The 22,891-nt window shown below is 45.4% G+C and overlaps 1 protein-coding gene, 1 long non-coding RNA gene, 1 other non-coding gene and 2 pseudogenes across 3 annotated transcripts; 2 read left to right on the top strand and 3 right to left on the bottom strand.

Moving 5' to 3' along the window:
- The first annotated feature begins 1,171 nt into the window (after nt 1-1,171).
- On the top strand, nt 1,172-1,256 carry TRNAY-GUA. The gene is given in 2 exon segments: nt 1,172-1,208; nt 1,221-1,256. It is a non-coding gene; the product is annotated as a tRNA-Tyr (tRNA).
- Nucleotides 1,257-3,833: 2,577 nt separating this feature from the next.
- On the bottom strand, nt 3,834-7,176 carry LOC123439067 (annotated as a pseudogene).
- A 1,568-nt stretch (nt 7,177-8,744) lies between these two features.
- LOC123439092 lies at nt 8,745-9,876 on the bottom strand (annotated as a pseudogene).
- A 4,838-nt stretch (nt 9,877-14,714) lies between these two features.
- LOC123442357 lies at nt 14,715-16,001 on the top strand. The gene is made up of 2 exons (XM_045118375.1): nt 14,715-15,521; nt 15,672-16,001. The coding sequence occupies exons 1-2, from the start codon at nt 14,859-14,861 to the stop codon at nt 15,696-15,698; spliced, it is 690 nt and encodes a 229-aa protein (XP_044974310.1). The 5' UTR covers nt 14,715-14,858; the 3' UTR covers nt 15,699-16,001.
- A 2,276-nt stretch (nt 16,002-18,277) lies between these two features.
- LOC123439091 lies at nt 18,278-19,009 on the bottom strand. Its single transcript, XR_006630028.1, has 2 exons — nt 18,718-19,009; nt 18,278-18,607 (listed from the first exon to the last, which is right to left on the bottom strand). It is a non-coding gene; the product is annotated as an uncharacterized LOC123439091 (long non-coding RNA).
- Nucleotides 19,010-22,891: the final 3,882 nt, after the last annotated feature.

Here is a 22,891-nt window from a genome sequence, read left to right as displayed (position 1 = left end):
TTCTTTCTTTTTTGAAACTAAGGCAAAAGACTTACCTCATCAATTAAATAAGAAGTGAATAGAGTTTTAGAGTGTTACAAAGAACAGACCCCCTCATATACGGCATGACAACTACTCACGCAAAATGATATCCCCTAGTTTCTTAGCGCCCGGGCGCGGTGATCCAAAGCTTTCCCTCCTCTAAAATGTTGTGAAGGAGGATGTGTGGTGGTGCACATTTGTGGCGGAACATCCTAGCGTTTCTTTGGTTTCATATTGTCCAAGAGACAACCATGGTGAGAGAGGTCATTCCATGTTGATTGGGGTTTTGATTGTTGGTTCTCTTTCCCATCACTCCTTGATGGAGTCTGCAAGAGACCAATAGGTTGTGTCCATGTGATCAAGGCCAAGCTTCTCAATGATTAAGCGCTATATAGCCTGAGCGTGTAGCGACACTCGAAGAGCAGATGTGTGTCCGATTCTTGTTGGCAAAGCCCACAATTTGGCCAACCACGTTTTTTCCAACCGATCGGCAGTCCAAATCCTATCTTGTATAGCCCACCAAGCGGAAAATTTCACTTTTGGTGATGCCCAGACTTCCCAGGCCATTTGATCCAAAGGGGATAGCGACATGTCAAGGAACTGAGCTTTATATGTGGTGGGCATCGTGTAGACCCATTTATTTGCATGCTTCCAGACGATTTCATATTTTAGTTGGTCGTCGAACTGGAAGTCATTGATGAGCATCCAAAGGGTGGAGAATTCACGAATGTGACGACAATGTTGCTGTTGATTTTATGAATCCATGCATTTCCATATAGAGCCTCACGCGTCTTCCAAGATTTCCTCCTCGAGGCCTCAAAGATGAGTGGTGCGATGTCCTTTGGTCCGCGACCTGGGAGCCACGGGGAGTCTCAAAATGGCGTTAGGGTGCCATTACCGACGGTGATTGTAGTGGAGGCATAGAAAGAAAAATCCTGGTCATCGTCGGTGCAAGGGTTGCCAAGTCCCACCCAAAGCGTCTGAGGTTCCTTCTAGAGGGCAGCCAGAGTTTGCAGACCTCCATTTTGTTTGTTTGAACTGGAACATAGTTTCTTCTCTCTCTCACTTTGAATTGGGCCAACCACAACTGAGCTCCACACGTCCTTCTTCTCAAGTTGTTGAGAGTTTAATGTAAGGCTGTTATCACAAGCCGACTTTAGCTCAGTTGGTAGAGCGGAGGACTGTAGTGTTGCAGATTAATCCTTAGGTCGCTGGTTCGAATCCGGCAAGTCGGAAATCCTTTTATTCTTTTTTTTTTCTGCTATATTCAGTCTCGGATTTGATTTCTTCCTTTCTGGGAAGAAGAATCTATTATCTACTCCCTCCGTTCAACAATATTAGGTGTTGTAAATCAAGATTTTCTTATGAAGATGCTTAAATAATTTCGTCCCATGCTTTAGTGTACTAGCAAATCGTCATGTCGGGAATATACCACAGTGCCCAATTTGTCAAAACATGGGGCGGAAGACATAGCACATCTTTTGTTCACGTATGAAAGATCAAAGAAAGTTTGGGACTCACTTGAGATTTTAGCGGATGTCTCTTTTGCCACTATGATTGATAGGTCTGAAGCATCTATATTAGAGTTTATATTGTGTGATGATTCGTATCAGCGAACATACATTGGACCGGTCGAATTACCTGAACTTGTAGCAATTGTTTATTGGTATATTTGGTGGCAAAGAAGGCAGCTAGTTAGAGGTGAGGATGTACAAAAGAAAGAAAGAACAATTCTTGATGTTATCGCGTTGGCCCTTCACTATGCTCGTGCAGCATGGGACAAGCAAGGTCTTTCCAAAAATCAATAAGTGGCCGGTTTTCCATGCATGACAACAAGTGTTAGATGTGGATGCATCTTTTTCAGAGGGTGAATATATCGGTGCATGTGGAATAATTATCCGTGATCACAAGGGTACTTTTATAAGAGCTTCAACGGCAAGGTTAGAAAATGTAGCTGATGTCGTCACAGTCGAGGCAACGACCCTACTCGAGGGACTCAAATTAGCTCATAATACTGGATGCTCTAATTTGATGATGAGAAAGGACAATATTACGGTGGTGGATACTCTTAATCAAAATGGAGGACAATCCATGGTGGCAGCATCGGTGCTAGAAGATTGTCGTAGTATCTTAGTAGAATTCTTGAAAGGTTATTATTGAGCATTATATTAGAGAGTCGAATAATGTAGCTCATGAGTTAGCTAGATGGGGAAGGGCAAATAACCTTCTGTTTAGAATGACGCTCCTCCAAACTTTATCATGAAATTGTTAGCGAACGATGTAACTGTTATTTGATGAATAAAGTATGCCTACCCGTAAAAAAAAGATGTTGTAACTTTTTTCCTTACTTGGATGTATATAAACATGTTTTAGTGTGTTTATTCATCCATTTTAATCCGTGTTATGTACCTTTTTTTTTTCTTTTTTTCTTTTTTTGCTGCTAGATTCAGTCTCGGATTTGATTTCTCCCTTTTCTGGGAAGAAGAATCTATTACCTACTCCCTCCGTTCAACAATATTAGGTGTTGTAAATCAAGATTTTCTTATGAACATGCTTAAATAATTCCGTTCCATGCTTAAGTGTACTAGCAAATCGTCACGTCGGGAATATACCACAGTGCCCAATTTGTCAACATGGGGCGGAAGACATAGCACATCTTTTGTTCACGTGTGAAAGATCAAAGAAAGTTTGGGACTCACTTAAGATTTTAGCGGATGTCCCTTTTGCCACTATGACTGATAGGTTTGAAGCATATATATTGGAGTTTATATTGCGTGATGATTCGTACCAGCGGACATACACTGGACCGGTCGAATTACCTAAACTTGTCGCAACTGTTTGTTGGTATCTTTTGTGGCAAAGAAGGCAGCTAGTCAGAGACGAGGATGTACAAAAGAAAAAATAAGATCTCTTGATGTTATCGCGTTGGCCCTTCACTATGCTCGTGCAGCAGGGACAAGCAAGGTCCTTCCAAAAATCAATAAGTGGCCGGTTTTCCATGCATGACAACAAGTGTTGGATGTGGATGCATCTTTTTCAGAGGGTGAATATATTGGTGCATGTGGAATAATTATCCGTGATCACAAGGGTACTTTTATAAGAGCTTCAACGGCAACGTTAGAAAATATAGCTGATGTCGTCACAGTCGAGGCAACGACCCTACTCGAGGGACTCAAATTAGCTCATAATACTGGATGCTCTAATTTGATGGTGAGAAAGGACAATATTACGGTGGTGGATGCTCTTAAGCAAAATGGAGGACAATCCATTGTGGCAGCATCGGTGCTAGAAGATTGTCGTAGTATCTTAGTAGAATTCTTGAAAGGTTATTATTGAGCATTATATTAGAGAGTCGAATAATGTAGCTCATGAGTTAGCTAGATGAGGAAGGGCAAATAACCTTCTGTTTAGAATGACGCTCCTCCAATCTTTATCATGAAATTGTTAGCGGACGATGTAACTGTTATTTGATGAATAAAGTATGCCTACCCGTTAAAAAAAAAAGATGTTGTAACTTTTTTCCTTACTTGGATGTATATAAACATGTTTTAGTGTGTTTATTCAGCCATTTTAATCCGTGTGTAGTCCATACTAATAAAATATCTAAACACATGAACTGAGTAAGTGCTTCTCATCAGACTTATAATCTTCTGATAATAACTGGTCCTGGTATTGACTCATCTTCCAGAAATGTAAATATGATGCTCAGTTCAATTAATTGACTTTTCACATTTCTGTGCCATTCAGCACACATTGTTTTGCTTCACGAAAATAACCCTGCCACTACAAGAAAATCCACAGCTTCCTTTTCATCAGCCAGGTAAAAGGGGAACCGACTCCCATTCTTATTCATCATGTAATAAATTCAATCGACAAAAAGATATAAGAAAGGTGCAGCACATCATCTAAATTCCCGCTACAATAAAATCACAATCACAGTTCTGCCAGATCAAAATCTATCTCTGCGGGCTTTCGACCATCACACATTTCTTTCCACCCTTAGGTACACCTCCTCACCCATTCGCTTACATCCGACCAACGTCTGCAACCAACGGAACAACAACATGACCATGTAAGATTTGGGAAAAAAGGGAGATGAGGGGTGTTGAAAGCAGTGCTTGCTAATGCTACTGGGCAGTTGCTACTGCTGCACAAACTAATCTTACCGTTCCAGGAGAATATATGTCCCCTGTTCGGAACCCATTGTCCAATGTCTCCGTAACCGCGGTTTCGATTCTCTTGGCAGCATTTTCGGCACCGAGGCCATATTTCAGTAGCATCGCAGCGCTAAGAATTGTAGCCAACGGGTTTGCCTTGTCCTGCACTCAACAAATAGTAGGAGGAATCATAATTTCAAACAGAGTTTGCACATTAAAAGCTAATCTGCACACAAAATCTGTTCTGAAAGTAGAAGCTATATCAACCAACCTGCCCAGCAATGTCAGGTGCAGAGCCATGGATAGGTTCGAACAGACCCGGTCCCTGCAAAGAGAAACAAGGTCATTCAGTGCCTTCTTCTAGCATTCTCAGCACAACAACATGAGCGATAGCTCGCAACTTAATGTGGTCTGAAAAAACATTAGAGGGGCTCCCTCTATTACCGATTCGCCAACGCTAGCAGATGGGAGCATTCCGATGCTTCCTGTGATCATGGATGCTTCGTCCGACAATATGTCACCAAAAATATTGTTCGTCACAATTGTGTCAAACTGTCGCGATGCAGATAATTTACCCCGTGGTCAGCACATTCTCATACTGCCTAACTCGGCGTGAAACAAGTTGCATACAAAGAAACGAACCTGTTTAGGGTTCCTAACGAGCTGCATTGCAGCATTATCAACATACATGTGTGAGAGCTCAACATCAGGGAATTCAGAAGCTATTGCAGTTACCCTCTTCCTCCAAAGCATAGATGCCTAAAATAATATTAGAGCAAAATGCTATATTAGCCATGCGCGAAATAAAAGCGTCAGCAAAATGATAGGTCATGGTTGCTGTATCCAACAACATGTCCAAGATGGTTGTAGAAACACTAAATATCATACTGTCCAATATAGTTCAATGGCTCAGTTGCAATCCACACAGGTCGAACAGATTAAGTACCTCAAGCACATTCGCTTTGTCCACAGAGCATAGTTTCCCTCCTCTCGTCCGAGCAACCTCAAATGCAACACGTGCAATACGATCAATCTGGGGACAGAGCCATTCAAACAATTAGCTCTCAACTAATGCGTTATTCAGCAAAAATGGTACCAAACAAATTGTTCTTAATTTAGTTACACATAATCTTTCAGCAAACATATCCTGGCATCATAATCAGAAAAACAAAACAATCGGCAGACCTACTAATGCTTATGCTTTGGGGAACTGCAAGGACTATCGCTCATTCAAGAAGTAGCACGTCAGGGGAATGGCTCAAATGTCTGAGGAACAGCGTATCACCTCAGAAACTGAAATAAGCCAGTTTCCTCTCCCTTGTCATTGGTACCAAAACCCCTAGGTTTGCCAAAGTAAATTCCTGCCACACAAAGCAGTAGAAATTTCAAGTTTCATCAGTAAATCAGCAAGATAAGAGGAGCAACCATCCATGTCTCATAATGGTTTGGTCAACAATACCTCCAGTAAGCTCTCTAACAACCATGATGTCAACTCCTTCAGCTACCTCTTTCTTCAAAGTAGATGCATCTACTAACTACAAAAGTGTCAGGTCAAAGAAGGAAGTAATTACGCAGACAACATTTGAGCAAACCAGCACATTATTCTTAGCATATAACCAGTAATAACTCAACATACAAGCCCATCCATCTCAAATCTTGCAGATATGACTACATTTGCTAGTATTTCGCTGTTTTGTTGAACTATGCTATGCTACAACAGATTACATCAGGGATGCAGGAGACATTTGAACGCCTGATGCAACTTGAGCGCTATAGGTGATATAGCCAACTAACAAACTAGAGTAAGAAAGAAATCGTTGCCGAGTAAAGCATAGCACTTGGTATGTGAAATGCACTGGAACTAAAACAAAGTAAGAAAGAAATTTCAAGTTTCAAGAATGCATCAGAATGCGCCGCCGCGAGCGTCTCGCCGGGGAGCGGCACCCCGACGGCGTCCAGCGCCGCGCCGCCCATCAGCATCTCCCGGAACCGGAGCTCGACGCCTGCGTGCCGCAAGCGAACAATGGGGGTCAGCCATCTAGCTAGTGCTCGGAGCTCAAAGTAATGTACGGCGGCGTAGAAAATGGTTCAGCTTGGCTCGCCTTCCTTGGCGCCGGCGACGGAGAGGACGTCCTTGGCGACGGCGACCACCTCCGGGCCGATGCCGTCGCCCGGGAGCAGCGTGATGCTGTAGCTCCGGGCCGCGGCCGAGCAGCGGAAGGTGGCCGCCGGCCGGAGAGGCTTAGGGTTCTGAGCGGCGTGGTAGCTTGGAGCTGAGCCATCGTCGTGCTTGGCTCCTTAACTTGTTGGGCCAAAGTTTGGCCTCCGATGATTATAATGGCTGGGCCTCCGCTGGATACAATTATAATCCCTCTCGATGGAGTTGGGCCAAAGTTTATCTCCAGGGCCTGTTTTTATCCGATTTTAAAAAGGTTTGAACGATAACGAAAAACAAGATCCAATACCCCCAAAAAGAGAGATTCAAAAGGCTTGCGTATTTATTTCTTGAAATAATGGATTTTTTTTATGATTTTTTCATGTATGATTTGTGATATTTATTAATCGCACGATACCATCTTCCTAAGATCCATTCGCACTGCATTTTAGAAGATAATTTTTGTGGCGGACTCTACTGATTTCTATCATCATACTCCCTCTCTACCTTAATATCTGTTGTTGGGGAGAACTAATCTAGTTCTCCCCAACAACAAGTATTTAGGAACAAAGGGAGTAGGATTTAAGTGGATGTGATGATTTTGCACCCGAGCCCAAATTAGCTCGGGTGAACATTAAGTTTAAAAAAATATTGTAATAATATTTAAAAAATCTAAATAAAAAATTGGGCAAACTTTAACAAATGTTGAAAACCCGGGGCATGGACTCATGAGCAACGATGGGTTGAAAAGCCTACTTGTGCTCCTGATTCTATGTTTAGACCTTGTGCAAGGAAAGAATAGGACTCCCCTACAGAAGGGGAGGAAGACTGGACCACCGACATGGTGGTTATAGTCACTTAACTGCTAGAAATTCAAGCAAAGCTAGCAAATCATGAGATTTTGCATGGTGTCATCATATGCCCCGTAGAGGTAGTCGTAGAACTTTGAGAATATTTCGTAAAAGTGGTCCGTCGATTATTTACAAACCAAACCATCTCTAGGGAAGGAACAAGATTTAAAGAGAGCGCACGTGGCCACCTGTTTCATGAGTGCTTTCAGCGTGCTTCGCCAAGTATGTTTGGCGGCGTACTCAACAAGTGTTGGTAGTTACGAAGTGTGTTCTTTTTGCATAGTTTATTTTGGGGAGCATTTGGAAAATGCCTCATTAACGAGTACCGACGAAAGAGAACTCATGAACAACCGAGCACTCGGGAAAGGCCTCGTTTACCGAGTACCTACGAAAGAGAAGTCGACAAGCAACCGAGCACTTGGCGTAGAACATTTCTCCCATAGTGGTATAGCTAACCCTGATCTGAATCACTAGGTGCTCAAAAAAATAAGTTCGGATATGACACCAAAAACTTAGTAGGGAAAAGACTACATACAAAATAATATGAGGCAGAAGATCACTAAACATGTTTGAGAAGGGCAGCATAATGTGTCTGATGCATCCTCCCAAACAACCAACATATGTAGGATGTGGTTCATCATGAGTTTCTTGGTGACTATGATTGATCATCACTATTCACAACCACATATACCAGATAACTGTTACGCCATGCAGAACAAGATTAACAAACTAGGGAGGCACACATTCATTAATCTAGCTTATAATCCTATGATCGAAGCATCTGCCATCCAGAAAATGATTAAACACATAGTAGTGGCATGGCGCAGATCCCAAATTTTGACATTCAATTCGATTCGGTTGTCCCACAGATATGAGATGCATGTCAACATTACACTGAATTCTTTTGGTGTCTCCGATCCTGGAATCATCACCCCATGTATTTTGTTTCCTCATTGCGTCGTGCTTAAATTGAAATGAAAATGCAGCGGCACGCTGGATCTTTCAAAAAACAAGTACTACATCCACTAAAAAAACCTAACAGTACTAGTACATTACAAGCTAATTAAGAATATCCACGGCTCCCCCGAAATAAAACACAGATATAGGCATATAGCAGCAACAATTATATAGACCAGACGAACTGAACTGATATCAGCCAAAAGGTTGGATGAAACAGAGAGCATAGATGAACTAAGCAATTTATCGGACCTCGCCTTTGATCAGCAATGCAATTGAAGTTATGTGCGATGGTCTTATCTTCAGTAGAGCGATTCAACCACGTAGAAATACCGTTATACACCACGTAGAAGAAGGCATGAATTCAGAAAACTGCGGATGAATGCCATTAATCTAGCTAGTTTGCTTGCTATCTATCCTAGATAGGGTCGGAACAAGAAAAAAACATGATTAAAATTGGAACACAAAGGATGATGCAATTTTATCATGCAATTCGATTCGACCATCCAGGAACAAAGATGCAGCTACGGCATTGAAGATTGAACTAGTAGGAAGGATAGTTCCTGCAATTCGACTCGCTCCATCGTCCCACAGATCATAAGATGCAGTTCAATATCAGCACTACATTGATTATATTATCAGTACTACATTGATTATATTACCCCTAAGTGATGTTGAAGCCAAGATGGATTGCATCCAGAATTCCAGAATAATAGCATAGCAGCAGGTTAATCTGACGGACCCAACTGAACTGAACTGAAACATAGCAGCAGAATAATACTCCTAGTACTAGTAGCAATTGCAACCAGATAACTAGTCTGCATATGATGAACTAGCTAGAGATCATAGGTGAAGTCAAGCACTGATGAGCTCGCTAATCCGTTGATGGGTGGGCTGAAGCAGCGGGCTGGCTAATCTGCAATGAGATGGATAATCGGACGGACGGACAGTCAGATTGATGATGATATGCTAGGAAGACGAGCAGACAAAGGTTGGGGCTTTTGATTTGGACCTCAACTCCCAGACCCAGGTAGGCGTGCTTGTCGCTCAGCTCGGCGAGCCGGGCGACCTCCTTGGGGTCGGCGAAGCGGGAGAGCACGGCGACGGTGTGGTCGATGTGCTTCACGGCGAGGCCCGCGATCTTGTTTGCGCGCCGCAGGTAGTCCAGCGCCTTGTGCACTCCGCCCGCTGGCTGCTGCTGCGTCGTGACGGGGCTCCTCGCTGTCCGGGTCGTGGGGCTTGCCGGGGACGGGGGCGCGGCCGGCGGCGAGGCACTCGACGCAGCGCGGGAGGTGGTGCTCCTCGAGCATCTTGACGGCGAGGAGGGCGGCCTCGACGCGGGCGAAGGCCTGGGCCTGCGTGGCGGGGCGGGGCGGGAGCCGCTGGGCGAGCAGCGCGTCGTAGAGCTGCTCGTCCGGCATGAGCGCGAAGGCGATGTTGACGGCGGCCATGGCTCGGCTGTCCACGGCGATGTCGATGCAGCGGGCCAGCATCTTGGCGCCGGCCTCCAGGCCGAGGTAGTAGACGTTGAGGATGTCCGAGGCGAGGCCCCCGAGCCTGTCGTCCTCGGCGTCCGCGGCGGCGGCCTTGTGGTGGCGGTGCAGGCGGCGGTGGAGCTCGAGCAGGCGGCCATGCTGCGCCCGCACGTTCTTGGCGGCCATCATGGCCTGCGTCAGCACCACCTCCAGGTCCGTCTTGCTCACCTGGCTCGCCATGGCCGCGAGCGAGAGAAAAGTTGGGGTTTTTGGAGCAGGCGCGAGCCAACGACAGAGGACGGGGGGGGGGGGGGGGGGGGGGGGCACGTGTCGAGCGGATATTGGAGAGCGACAGGGAATGCTGCTCTGCAGTGTGGGCCCACCTTTTGACCGGGTCTGCAGGGTGGCGTGCTCCCTCCGCTACCACTGGTGCAGGACATGACATGCAACCTCAGAAATTTGATCAAGGTGGCAGATCAATATTTTGGGAAATGCCATCGACACTACCGGCTTCATCGTGCCAGCCTACAAAAAATCTTGCCACGTAGTCCGTGTCTTCACACTTGCCAGCGATCGATACACATGAAACGACCACATTTCTTGCATCACGGCCCTAGTTCATGCCGGCACATGAGCCGACATACAAAATGGTGACATTCTCGGCCATAGCTTGATCATCTAGCTTGAGCATTGCCTTTAGTTTTTTTTTTCTCGAACCAAACCCTTCTTCCTTGGGTCTCGTTGGCATATCCGTAGCCTTGCCCACCACCTTCGAAGATGATATTCTTCATGAAATCATCAGGTCATCATGCGTCAACGCTTTCTCAAATAGGTTCCAAACATCCATCAAGCCGGACTTTTCTTTTGCATCCTGGTGGCCGACTGGCTAGCGTCAGATACAAATATGGTGTGGTGTTAAGGTCGACGCAGGCTGCGGGCGTGAGGGATGGACGGCGCGATCACACTACCTTTCGAGACGACATGGGCAACAAATTTCCTCTCCACATCTTTAGCCCTCTTCTGTGATTCTCGGGCCGTTTGCTAAAATGTGGTTGCGAAGATAAAAAAAGTAAGGTCTTAAAACTAACACACCCAATAAGCCCGCGTGCGTATATTTACTAAGTCCGTCTGTATATATTCATTTCATGCGCACATATACATACATTATTACGCTGAAACACCAAACACGCACCTTCTTTGCCGTCTCTCTTGGATAGACGATGAACTGGAGGTACTAGATTGTTTTGTTTCATGAAAGAAATTCACATCTCCGGTTTATTCGTTCATATAGGATGGCTTCATGCATGCATGGCCTCGTGACTCCTGTGTTCCATCACATCAAATCAAGCATCGCAGTACGATCCGGGAAGAAAACCATTGTATTGTGAACATCAACTAGAGATTGTATCACCATTATGTACCATACTATCTCTAGCTGTGAGCATCAACAGTGACGACTCTACCTATCTACTAGTACGAGTATCTCACTCTCGCGAACATACCTGCCCAAACGGGCCGGCCCGGCACGGCCGGCCTGCCAGCCAGAGTCGTGCGTGGCACGGCACGGCACACCGGGGCATGATTAGTAAACAGTGCCGTGCCGGCCCACATGTCCGGGTATCAGGCCCAAGCATGCCACGCGTTGTAATCGTATCGGCCCACGGCACGCTCGGGCACGTCGGCCCGCGACACGCTAAACACGTTAGCCGGTTCGTTCACTTCATTAAAACCTCATTAAAACCTTTGACATAGTATTATATAGAATAAATCTAAAGTTTTATTAGCACATGCCTCATTAAAACCTTTCATCCCAAAGAAATAAGATAGTACAAGCCATTCTCTAGAAAAGTAGAAACACAAAAAGAAGAAAAGATAGAGAAAGGAAAAAAAATACAAATACTACATTACATGCCATGCTTTGGATTTCTAGAAATCCTTCAACCTTGCTCTGCACCTGCAGCCGCAGCTATAGCCGCCGCGTCGGTCGCGTACGCTGCCTCCTTCACGTGTGTCGTTACGTGCCTCAGCAGATGGCCGGTTCCCGCATTTTGTTTCACGAGCAACTTCTTACCGCATTGTTGGCACTTTGCAAAAACGTGGGGGAGACCATCCTCATCTCTAACTATTTCTTCATCATAGAAATTCCAAATTGCGTGCTGACGCCTCACAATAGCACCAAACCAGTTTTGATTTGCATCAGCCATGTTTGTGTGTGTACAATGAGATGGAGTTATAAATGAGAAATTTGGCATCCTTTTTTTTATAGCAATGGCACGATAGGCACGATAGGCAATGTGGCATGTGGGATAAATCTTGAGCTTTATTAGTGGCTGCCTCATTAAAACCTTCCATCCCTGAAAAGTAAAAGAGTACAAAGCCACGCTCTAGAATTACAAAAAAGAAAGAAAATTACAAAAAGATAAGAAAATTACAAAAGAAATAGAAAAGGAGTACACTACACCACTAATCTAGAGATAGGTTCGATGCCGAGTCTTCGTCAAAGCACATGTCTTCAAACATGCCTATTAGTTCCATGTTTTCTGCAGTGTGTTGAGCTCTCCTTCTTGATAGCTCCCCATCTTACACGGACTTTAGTGTTCTCACCATATTAGGGGTGAGACTGGTTCTTCTATCCTCAATTATTCTTCTAGCAAGGCTGAAAGCAGACTCCGATGACACCGTTGAGACGGATACCGATAACACATCACGTGCTAATATGGCAAGCAGAGGAAATATAGTTTGTGTTCTTGCCGCCATTGCAGTATGTTGAAGTCTTCCTCACTATCTAAATCAAACATGACTTTTTCACTCTTGAGGTACTTCGATAACTCCCCGACAGCTTGAATCGAAGATGTTGAAGTAGAAGAGCTTCCGACGGTAGAGGAGGACGACAAAGAAGAACCAAAGATCTTGCTCCATGCTCCTCTCTTTTTACCCGCAGTAGGTGCTGGTGGAGGTCGTTGCATTCGAACTCTGGAATATTTTTCCTCATACTTAGCAAAAACTTCATATAGCTTGTCACGAGCCATGTTGAAGTCATTAGTATAATCTAAACTTAAGGATGTGGACAATACATTGAGTGCACTACTGTACCCTTCAAGTTTAGCTCTGGGATCCAAGATAAATGCAAATGCATACAACAGTGGAATATGTTCCCAATATTTTAAATACTTTGTTTTCATGTCAGCAACAACATTAAGTAATAATACATCACCTTCATGATTTCAAATGACTAGCAATGTCTAATATGGTATGCACCATCAAAGGAGATGTGGGGGTAATAAACCTCAGACAAAGTAATTGTTGCATCATAGAACAACTCAAGAAATGCAGTCAATGTTGTAATAACATGCCAAGTTTCACCGTGATTAGAGGTTCAACCCCATAATTTGCATTAATAAAACCATTGAACAAAACCGTGTCTCGAATAACTGCCTTAAGCATCAAATATGTAGAGTTCCATCTAACACGCATGTCTGAATTATACTTATGAGGAGTTGCATCTATGGCAATGGAATATCTCCTATAGTTTGAAATTCGTTGAGTTGAATGTTAAAGATACGATATTGCAGTGTGTATGCATTCAACGTGTGGTTCACATATATGTAAATCACCTTTAGCAATAAGATTAATGATATGACAAGCACAACGTTGATGCATTAAAAAAGATGCATCATATGTGGAGAATATAGGAGTCAGAGTGTTCATTGCATTCGTGTTTGCTGAAGCATTATCCAAAGTTATTATGAAAACTTTGTCGGCAAGAGTAAAATCATTCACAACTTTTAGTATAGCTTCAGCAATCTTTGGACCACCATGTGATACATCTATTAATTCAAATCCTATGACTCTTTTTTGTAGCTGCCAATGTTTGTTAACATAATGAGTTACCACACTAATATAGTCTTGCTTTGCACGACCAGTCCATATATCAGATGTTAACGACACTGAAAAAGTGCACGTAGAAAATTCATATTTTATTTTATCTTTACCAGTCTGGTAAAGCTTTTTAAGATCCCTACTTGTAGTTTGTCTAGAAACTGGTCTATAATTAGGATTATGACAAGATTGAATAAATTCTACGAAACCGTCAGATTCACCAATACCCAATGGTAAATCATTCAAAGCAATAAAACGGCATAGACCTTCTCGCGCTCGTTGAGGATCGTAAACGAAATTGCTTACCGTACCGTCGGTGTTGAACTTGAGATGAGTTTGCACGGCCGAGCTAGACGCGCTCGTTGCATCCGCCTTCTTGTGGGAATTCAAATGCCTCTTCAGGTGCCCGGTTCCTCCCTTGGCTTCTCCGATTAGCTCCTTCTGACACCTTTTGCACCGTGCCGACACCTTCCTCATACCGCCCACCATAGATATTTCTTCATCGAAAAATTCCCACACCTCGGAGGTTCTCCGACGAGTTCTTCTCACACCCATGCTGGTGAAGGAACCCGTCCCACTACTAGAATTGCCTTGACCATCAGGTTGGGTATCGGGAAGGGCCTCGAGAGAGGGATGATCGGTATAGGGTGGTTGCATGCATGGTAATGTGATTGGAGCTCGGGGGAAGATGCCAAAGTCATCAAGACCAAAATCGGCTATTGTGAAGGTAGTATTATCTTGGTTGTCCATGTTTGAGTGTGTGAAATATGTGGGCTAGATAGCCCTATTTATAGGGGGGGGGGGGGGGGGGGGAAATCAATACTCAAACTAATTTAACCCTCCAACGGTCACATTTTTTAAAATATGAATTATGTTTAAAAAAATCCCTCTTAAAACCCACCTAATCCCTCTTAATCTTTGCTCTCCTGCGCTCCAAGCCTCCAACTGTTAGTCCAGCCACTCCCCCCCTCCAATGTGAGCTGACAGAAAAGTTGTCCTCCCGTGCATTGCATTGTGCACCTGCTGCATGGAGGACAAAAAATAGTGTAGTATACAAGACCATACCTGGCCAAACACGATGCACGTACGGCAATTGCCTCCATCCATCCATCCATCTGCATTTTCAAATTTCAAAATTGAATCCATGGTAGCGGAGGGAGCACGCCACCCCCCAATCCCATGTCAAAAGGAGTCAAACGCTACTGCCAGTGCCAGTGTACGAGCAGGAGCAGCTATCTTCTGCCACGCCACGCCATTGCCTCACCTTCCTTGAAAACTCCAACCTTTTTCTTCCCATTTCTCCTCCTTGCTTCCCTACCGCAACTGATCCAAATCTCCGATCCGAGAGAGAGTGCGGCCGGCCATGGCGGGAGAGGTGAGCAAGGAGGAGGTAGGCACCGTGCTCATGCACGCCATGATGGCCGCCAAGAACCTGCGCCCGCAGCGCGACCGCCTCCTGCACCTCCACCGCCGCCTCCAGCAACTCCAGCCCGCCGCCCCCGACGACGCCAAGCTCCGGGACCTCGCCACGGACCTGTGGAAGGTCTACTACATCGGCATGGAGTACGGCGCCCGCGCGCTCGCCACCTGCCTCGAGATCGCCGTCCAGAAAGGCGGCCGCTTCGCCATGAACCCCGCCTTCGCCGTCATGCCGGACGAGCAGCTCCACGACGCGCTGCTCGCGCAGCGCCTCCCGGCCCGCCCCACCACCCAGCCCGAGGCCCTGGCCCGCGTCGAGGCCGCGCTCTTCGCCGTCAAGCTGCCCGAGGAGTACCACATCCCGCGCTGCATCGAGCACCTCGTCGGCTCCCGCCCCCCGCACCCCGGCGCCAACCGCGGCACCTCCTCGCCCAAAGCCGCCGTCGACCTGGACAAGGCGCTCGACTTCCTGGACCGCGGGTGCACCGTCCTCAGCCTCGCCGTCAAGCACGTCGACCTCGCCGTCGCCGTCCTCTCCCGCTTCCTCGACCCCAAGGAGGTTGCCAGCCTCGGCGAGTTCACCGACAAGGTCGCCTACATCTCCAAGGTTTATCCAAAGCCCAAACCTTCCTGTTTTCTACTCGTACTAGTTCCTTCCATCAATCTGTCTGACTGTCCAATTCATCCATCAATCTGTCTGATTTATATCCATGGATCTGATCTGACTGCCGATTCCAATTCGTTGGCTTGACTGCAGGACGGGCCCTATCCAACATCCGATTGAGCGTCGTGGTCGAGATTCAAGGGGATCCTTTGCATTGCTCATCGAATCCATGCTCTCCTTATCAGTCTTTTATTTTAGTTTATCATGCAGACAAATTAACTTGTGGCTTCAGAATTCAGTTTGGTCAGATTTATGTGCTGCCATGCTCTTCTATCTATTTGTGTTCACCAATTCCTGGGCAAACACATTAGGGGCAAACAATGTACTAGTGTAATCATGCTGATCTGCATCGAATTGCAGCACTGCATGTCAAAATTGTTGCACAAGCTACTGCTACTACTGTATTTCAATCCTGTTATGTCACTCGTCTGATCCTAGTTAGAATCGCAATCGATATTCTGCATGGTCTAGTAATATTCTGTTCGTGCGTTTGACTTTTGATTTACAGTCAGCAAGCAGAGCAACTCATGCATCGTTGATTATCCCATGCATTGTTGATTAGTCGCTTACTTTATATTCTTCAACCTAAAAAAAAATTAATCGTTTATTTCACGTTTATTTCATCTATATATGCTCTCTGGTTAGTTCATCTAGGCAGACCTATGGTTTAAGTTCAGTTCGGTCAGATTAGTTAGCTGCTGCTAGTATGTATGTACGTGTGTAGTCAACTTTTGGATGGCTAAAACTATCTAGAGTAATGTTAATATGCATCTTATTTGTGGGACAACTGAATAGAATCGAATTGCAGCATGTAGCGAATGTCGAAATTAAGATTTTGGGCAGGCCATGCTATAATCATGTTCTGTGATGTCATTTGTTCCAACAGCATTTTAATCAAGGCATTCTGGGCATGCTATGTTTTAATCTGAATTAATGATATCTGGTCAGCAAGCAGCATAGTACAAGCCGGTTAATTATCCCTTGCATTGTTGATCATCAAAGCAGAATGCTCTGTAGTTAGAGTTCATTAATATGCAGACTTATGATTTAGTTTCAGTTCGGTCAGAACAGTTTGCTGCTGCTAGTATTTGCATTTAATTAATTTCTAGATGGCTCCTACTATCCAGTGTAATGCTGATGTGCATCTTACTGGTGGGAAAAAAAGGATTGAATCGAATTGCAGCGGAACGGATGTCAAATTTGCGATTTTGGGCATGCTACGTTTTACAATGTTGTGTCATGTAATTTGATCCAATTCTAGGATTGATAGCAATCTTGAATAATGATATGTGCATGATGCCCAGTTTGTGAATAGTGTCACGAAAGGCGTAACTCATAGATTTTTTTTCCTTCTGAAATGACGAGCCGATGATCGATAGTAACCAAGAAACTCATGGACTGCATCCTAGTATATGGATGTTGTTATATGGGAAAATGCATGAGGCATAGTGTGTTAGTTATCCCTTCTCAAGCATGTTTGGTAATTTTCCGCCGCATTTTAGTTACTTTTGTATGTTTGATACGAATTTATGGAAGTTCCTGGGGATAAAAAGACGAGGTCTCTAGTGATTCATGCGTGACTTTTTGTTAGTTTCAAATATTTTGTCCAAAAAAGATCCGAAGTTGGCAAATGTATGCCTTTTGTTTATGTTCCTTATGTGTTTCTAGATGAATCAAAATGGCATGTCTATCCATGCACATACTACAGTAGCTCCTTTTACTTAGGCAGGCATGCTAAGAATAGATTATGTATGAAATTCCTAAAGCATTGTACGTAAACAGGTTCATATAAATTTTCATTTGGTCTCACAAGGAGCGACTATCTTATTTACCCGTAGGTAATGGGTCTGAGCTACTAAGACATCCTAATGTCGGATAACTAACCACCATCACTACCGCAACTCAATTCGACATGCGTTAAATCTGCAATCCATTTCCATCATTTGTCCCACACATAAGAAGCATATCAAAATTACTCAATCCACCCCGCAAAAAAAAAAAAAAAAAACATTACTTGATCCAGATTTCTATCCTAAAGCAAATGCCATCCCAGAAAAATGACTAAACACATACTTAGTTGTAGCATGTCCAAAATCACAATTTTGACATGCGCTGAAACTGCAATTTGAATCTTATTCGGTTGACTCAAATACGACATGCATATCAACATTACACTGCATACAACATTTACACCTAATGAAACTAACTAAGATAGCCACGGTTGTCCAAAAGTTTATTTAACACAGATTTGTAGCATGCAGCAGAGTAACATGAGCCAAGTGTACTGACATCAAAAGGTTTTGCATGAAACAGAGAGCATATATAGATAAAGTAAAGCCACAGATAGAAAACAAACTTTGCAACTAAAATCAAAATGTTCCAGATCGTGTATGCTGGTTCTATACTTCTATCTTCAATATTGATTACCCCTAAGACAGATAGGCACGGCTGTCCAGGAATCAATTAGGCACAAATAATACAAGAAGAGCATGGCAGCAGATAAACACCTGAGCAAACTGAACTGAAACCACAACTCTGCCTGCATGCTGGGGATGCAAGCTAGAATCACAAAGAACATGATTAGGAAGTAAAAAAAAACACATAGTAGTAGCACGCCCAAAATCCCAATTTTGTCATGCGGTTCGTCCAGAAATACGATATTGAACTAGTACCATACATGAATCCAATTAAGAATTTTGAGATAGCTCCTGCAATTCGATTCGATCAAGTGAAGTCCCAAAGATAAGATAAGATGAAGATCAACATTACAATACTACATTGGTTTCCCCTAGCTAACTGATGAAGCTGAGACAGATTAGATAGGCATGCTGGCCGTCCAGGAACCAAAGTCTGACCAAACTGAATACGAATACAAGAGCATTGCAGGCAGCACATAAATCCTGACGAAACCACAGGCCTGGATGGGATGGATGGTAGATTAAAAGACTGATGATAAGGAGATCATGCATGGGCATGGCTTGGATCAGCACAGCGTCCATCGATCAATCGGATGCCAGATAGAATCCCTCCTGCAGCAAGCCAACAAATCCACCGTCAGATCCATCCATCCATGGATTCATTCATCATTTTCATCCAGGACTAGGATCGGAGCAAGAAGAAAAGAGTTTGGAGGACGGACCTCGGAGATGTAGGCGTAGTCGGCGCAGAACTCGGCGAGGCTGGCCAGCTTCCTTCTTGGGCTCCATGAAGCGGGAGAGGACGGAGACGCCCACGTCGATGTGCTTCACCTTCACGGCGAGGCTCGCCATCCTGTTTGCGCGGTACATGTAGTCCAGCGCCTTGTCCACCTCCCCGCCGCTGGCTGCTTCACGGGGACGGGGCGTCCGGGTCGTCGTCGTCGGAGAGGTGTTGGTGTTAAACACGACAAAGCCTTCCAATGCTGGTACGTGTCCAGGTGCCACTACATGTATGATCCGAGTAGGACTTGAATTAGCAGCCGAGTCGTATTGCTCTAGGTGCTAGCTTTGTACTACTTATATATATACATGTAACCAGCCCTGTAATATGTACCGAACCGTGAACTAGATCAATACAAAGCAATTACGGGAGCGACACGCTCCCGTGGCCATCATACTACGTGTATTCCTCGAGTGATTAGTTCCAGCCAGCCAGCTTTGCCTAGCATACGCCGTAGCTAGCTAGCTTTCACCGAATCAATCCACCTCCTTGCCTGCTTGGTTCTTGTATACGTACACGTGTATTTCTAGACGGCCAAAAGCACAGGTCGTCGGAACCGCGTCGTACAAAGTACGTCGGAAAGTACTTGGCGTAGGAGGTCTGGGCCAACAATTGGTATCTAGAGCTTGGTTTATTGGCGTGATCTTCGGAAAGCAATCGAAGGATCATGTTAAACCCGGGCAAGGAGATCGTTGTGGCGGGAGCTAAAGCACCGATGCCGATGGTTGGGGGGTCGCAATTCCCCCGGCTGGATCGAGAGGACTACGCACTATGGGCAATGAACATGGAGGTCGCGATGGAGGGAGCGGAATTCTGGGAAGCTGTCGATCCCAGCGGCGCCGAGTACGCGAAGGGCGCGGCAAAGTACCGGACGGATCGTCAGGCGTTAACGGCGATCTACTCCGCCATGCCGAAGGATGTGCTGCAACACCTCATCGGAAAGAAATCGGCGAAGGAGGCATGGGAGACCATCAAGATCCTGCACCAGGGTCATGAACGTGTCAAGGAAGCACACCTTCAGTCCTTGATGAGAAGCTACGAATGCCTGAAGATGGAGGAAAGCGAGACGGTTGATCAGTTTGCCTCCCGTCTTAAGACCCTCGTCAATGGATTACAGGGCTATGGTTCAACCCTAGAAGAAGTTGCGATCGTCCGACGATTTTTGCGCGCCGCGCCGACACGCTACATCCAGATCGTCACGTCGATCGAGCAATGTCTCGACCTAAAGACTCTCACGGTCGAGGATCTCGTCGGAAGGTTCAAGGCCCACGACGAGAGAATTCGTCTCAGTTTCGGCGACGCAGAGGCGAGTGAGCACCTGATGCTGACAAAGGCACAATGGATTGCCCTGCCAAAAGAACAACAAGACGGATCCACGAGCAGCAGCAAGAAGAAGGGGAAGGGGAAGCAGTGCTCGGCGAGAAAGAACTTCGCCGACTCGGACGACGAGGATGCGCCTGCACCACCGAGGAGGAAGTTTGACATCAGGAAAGTGAGGTTGTTGGAAATATGCCCTAGAGGCAATAATAAATTAGTTATTATTATATTTCTTAGTTCATGATAATCGTTTATTATCCATGCTATAATTGTATTGATTGGAAACACAATACTTGTGTGGATACATAGACAAAACACTGTCCCTAGTAAGCCTCTAGTTGACTAGCTCGTTGATCAAATATGGTCAAGGTTTCCTGGCCATAGGCAACTGTTGTCACTTGATAACGGGATCACATCATTAGGAGAATCATGTGATGGACTAGACCCAAACTAATAGACGTAGCATGTTGATCGTGTCATTTTGTTGCTACTGTTTTCTGCGTGTCAAGTATTTGTTCCTATGACCATGAGATCATATAACTCACGGGCACCGGAGGAATGCTTTGTGTGTATCAAACGTCGCAACGTAACTGGGTGACTATAAAGATGCTCTACAGGTATCTCCGAACGTGTTCGTTGAGTTAGTATGGATCAAGACTGGGATTTGTCACTCCGTATGACGGAGAGGTATCTCGGGGCCCACTCGGTAATACAACATCACACACAAGCCTTGCAAGCAAATGTGACTTAGTGTAAGTTGCGGGATCTTGTATTACGGAACGAGTAAAGAGACTTGCCGGTAAACGAGATTGAAATAGGTAAGCGGATACTAACGATCGAATCTCGGGCAAGTAACATACCGAAGGACAAAGGGAATGACATACGGGATTATATGAATCCTTGGCACTGAGGTTCAAACGATAAGATCTTCGTAGAATATGTAGGATCCAATATGGGCATCCAGGTCCCGCTATTGGATATTGACCGAGGAGTCTCTCGGGTCATGTCTACATAGTTCTCGAACCCGCAGGGTCTGCACACTTAAGGTTCGACGTTGTTTTATGCGTATTTGAGTTATATGGTTGGTTACCGAATGTTGTTCGGAGTCCCGGATGAGATCACGGACGTCACGAGGGTTTCCGGAATGGTCCGGAAACGAAGATTGATATATAGGATGACCTAATTTGGTTACCGGAAGGTTTTCGTGCATTACCGGAAAAGTTTCGGGCTCATCGGTAGTGTACCGGGAGTGCCGGGAGGGGTGCCGGGGACCATCGGGAGGGGTGTCACGCCCCAAGGGGTCTCATGGGCTATGGGAAGATATAAACCAGCCCCTAGTGGGCTGGAATAAGTTCCCACTAAGGCCCATAAGGTTTGAGAAGGAAAAAACACAAGGTGGAAAGAGTTTCCAAGTGGGAAGGTGGAATCCTACTCCAAGTAGGATTGGAGTAGGACTCCTCCACCTCCAATTTCGGCCAAACCTTGAGGGTTTGAGGCTGCCTCTTCCCTCCCCCTCCCTCCTATATATACTGAGGTATTAGGGCTGATTTGAGACAACTTTTGCCACGGCAGCCCGACCACATACCTCCACGGTTTTACCTCTAGATCGCGTTTCTGCGGAGCTCGGGCGGAGCCCTGCTGAGATTAGATCATCACCAACCTCCGGAGCGCCGTCACGCTGCCGGAGAACTCATCTACCTCTCCGTCTCTCTTGCTGGATCAAGAAGGCCGAGATCATCGTCGAGCTGTACGTGTGCTGAACGCGGAGGTGCCGTCCGTTCGGCACTAGATCGTGGGACTGTTCGCGGGATAGTTCGTGGGGCGGATCGGGGGACGTGAGGACGTTCCACTACATCAACCGCGTTCACTAACGCTTCTGCTGTACGGTCTACAAGGGTACGTAGATCACACATCCCCTCTCGTAGATGGACATCACCATGATAGGTCTTCGTGCGCGTAGGAAATTTTTTGTTTCCCATGCGACGTTCCCCAACAGTGGCATCATGAGCTAGGTTCATGCGTAGATGTCTTCTCGAGTAGAACACAAAATTTTTTGTGGGCGGTGATGTGTGTTTTGCTGCCCTCCTTAGCCTTTTCTTGATTCCGCGGTATTGTTGGATCGAAGCGGCTCGGACCGACATTACTCGTACGCTTACGAGAGACTGGTTTCATCGCTACGAGTAACTCAGTTGCTCAAAGATGACTGGCGGGTGTCAGTTTCTCCAACTTTAGTTGAATCGGAATTGACCGAGGAATTCCTTGGATGAGGTTAAATAACAACTCATATATCTCCGTTGTGGTGTTTGCGTAAGTAAGATGCGATCCTACTAGATACCCATGGTCACCACGTAAAACTTGCAACAACAAAATTAGAGGACGTCTAACTTGTTTTTGCAGGGTATGCTTGTGATGTGATATGGCCAACGATGTGATGTGATATATTGGATGTATGAGATGATCATGTTGTAATAGTTAATATCGACTTGCACGTCGATGGTACGGCAACCGGCAGGAGCCATAGGGTTGTCTTTATAACTAACGTTTGTGCTTGCAGATGCGTTTACTATTTTGCTACGATGTAGCTTTAGTAGTAACAGCATGAGTAGCACGACAACCCCGATGGCGACACGTTGATGGAGATCATGATGATGGAGATCATGGTGTGACGCTGGTGACAAGAAGATCGTGCCGGTGCTTTGGTGATGGAGATCAAGAAGCACGTGATGATGGCCATATCATGTCACTTATGAATTGCATGTGATGTTAATCCTTTTAATGCACCTTATTTTGCTTAGAAC

The sequence above is a fragment of the Hordeum vulgare genome, chromosome 3H (genome assembly GCF_904849725.1).
Source record: "Hordeum vulgare subsp. vulgare chromosome 3H, MorexV3_pseudomolecules_assembly, whole genome shotgun sequence".
Lineage (NCBI taxonomy): Eukaryota > Viridiplantae > Streptophyta > Magnoliopsida > Poales > Poaceae > Hordeum > Hordeum vulgare.
This window is presented reverse-complemented; position numbering and strand designations above follow the sequence as displayed.

Excerpts from the sequence above, each read along its gene's own strand:
- LOC123442357 (XM_045118375.1), top strand. The coding sequence starts at position 14,859 with ATGGCGGGAGAGGTGAGCAAGGAGGAGGTAGGCACCGTGCTCATGCAC. Across the intron at positions 15,522-15,671 it reads AGGTCGCCTACATCTCCAAG|GACGGGCCCTATCCAACATC; the intron begins GTTTATCCAAAG and ends GCTTGACTGCAG.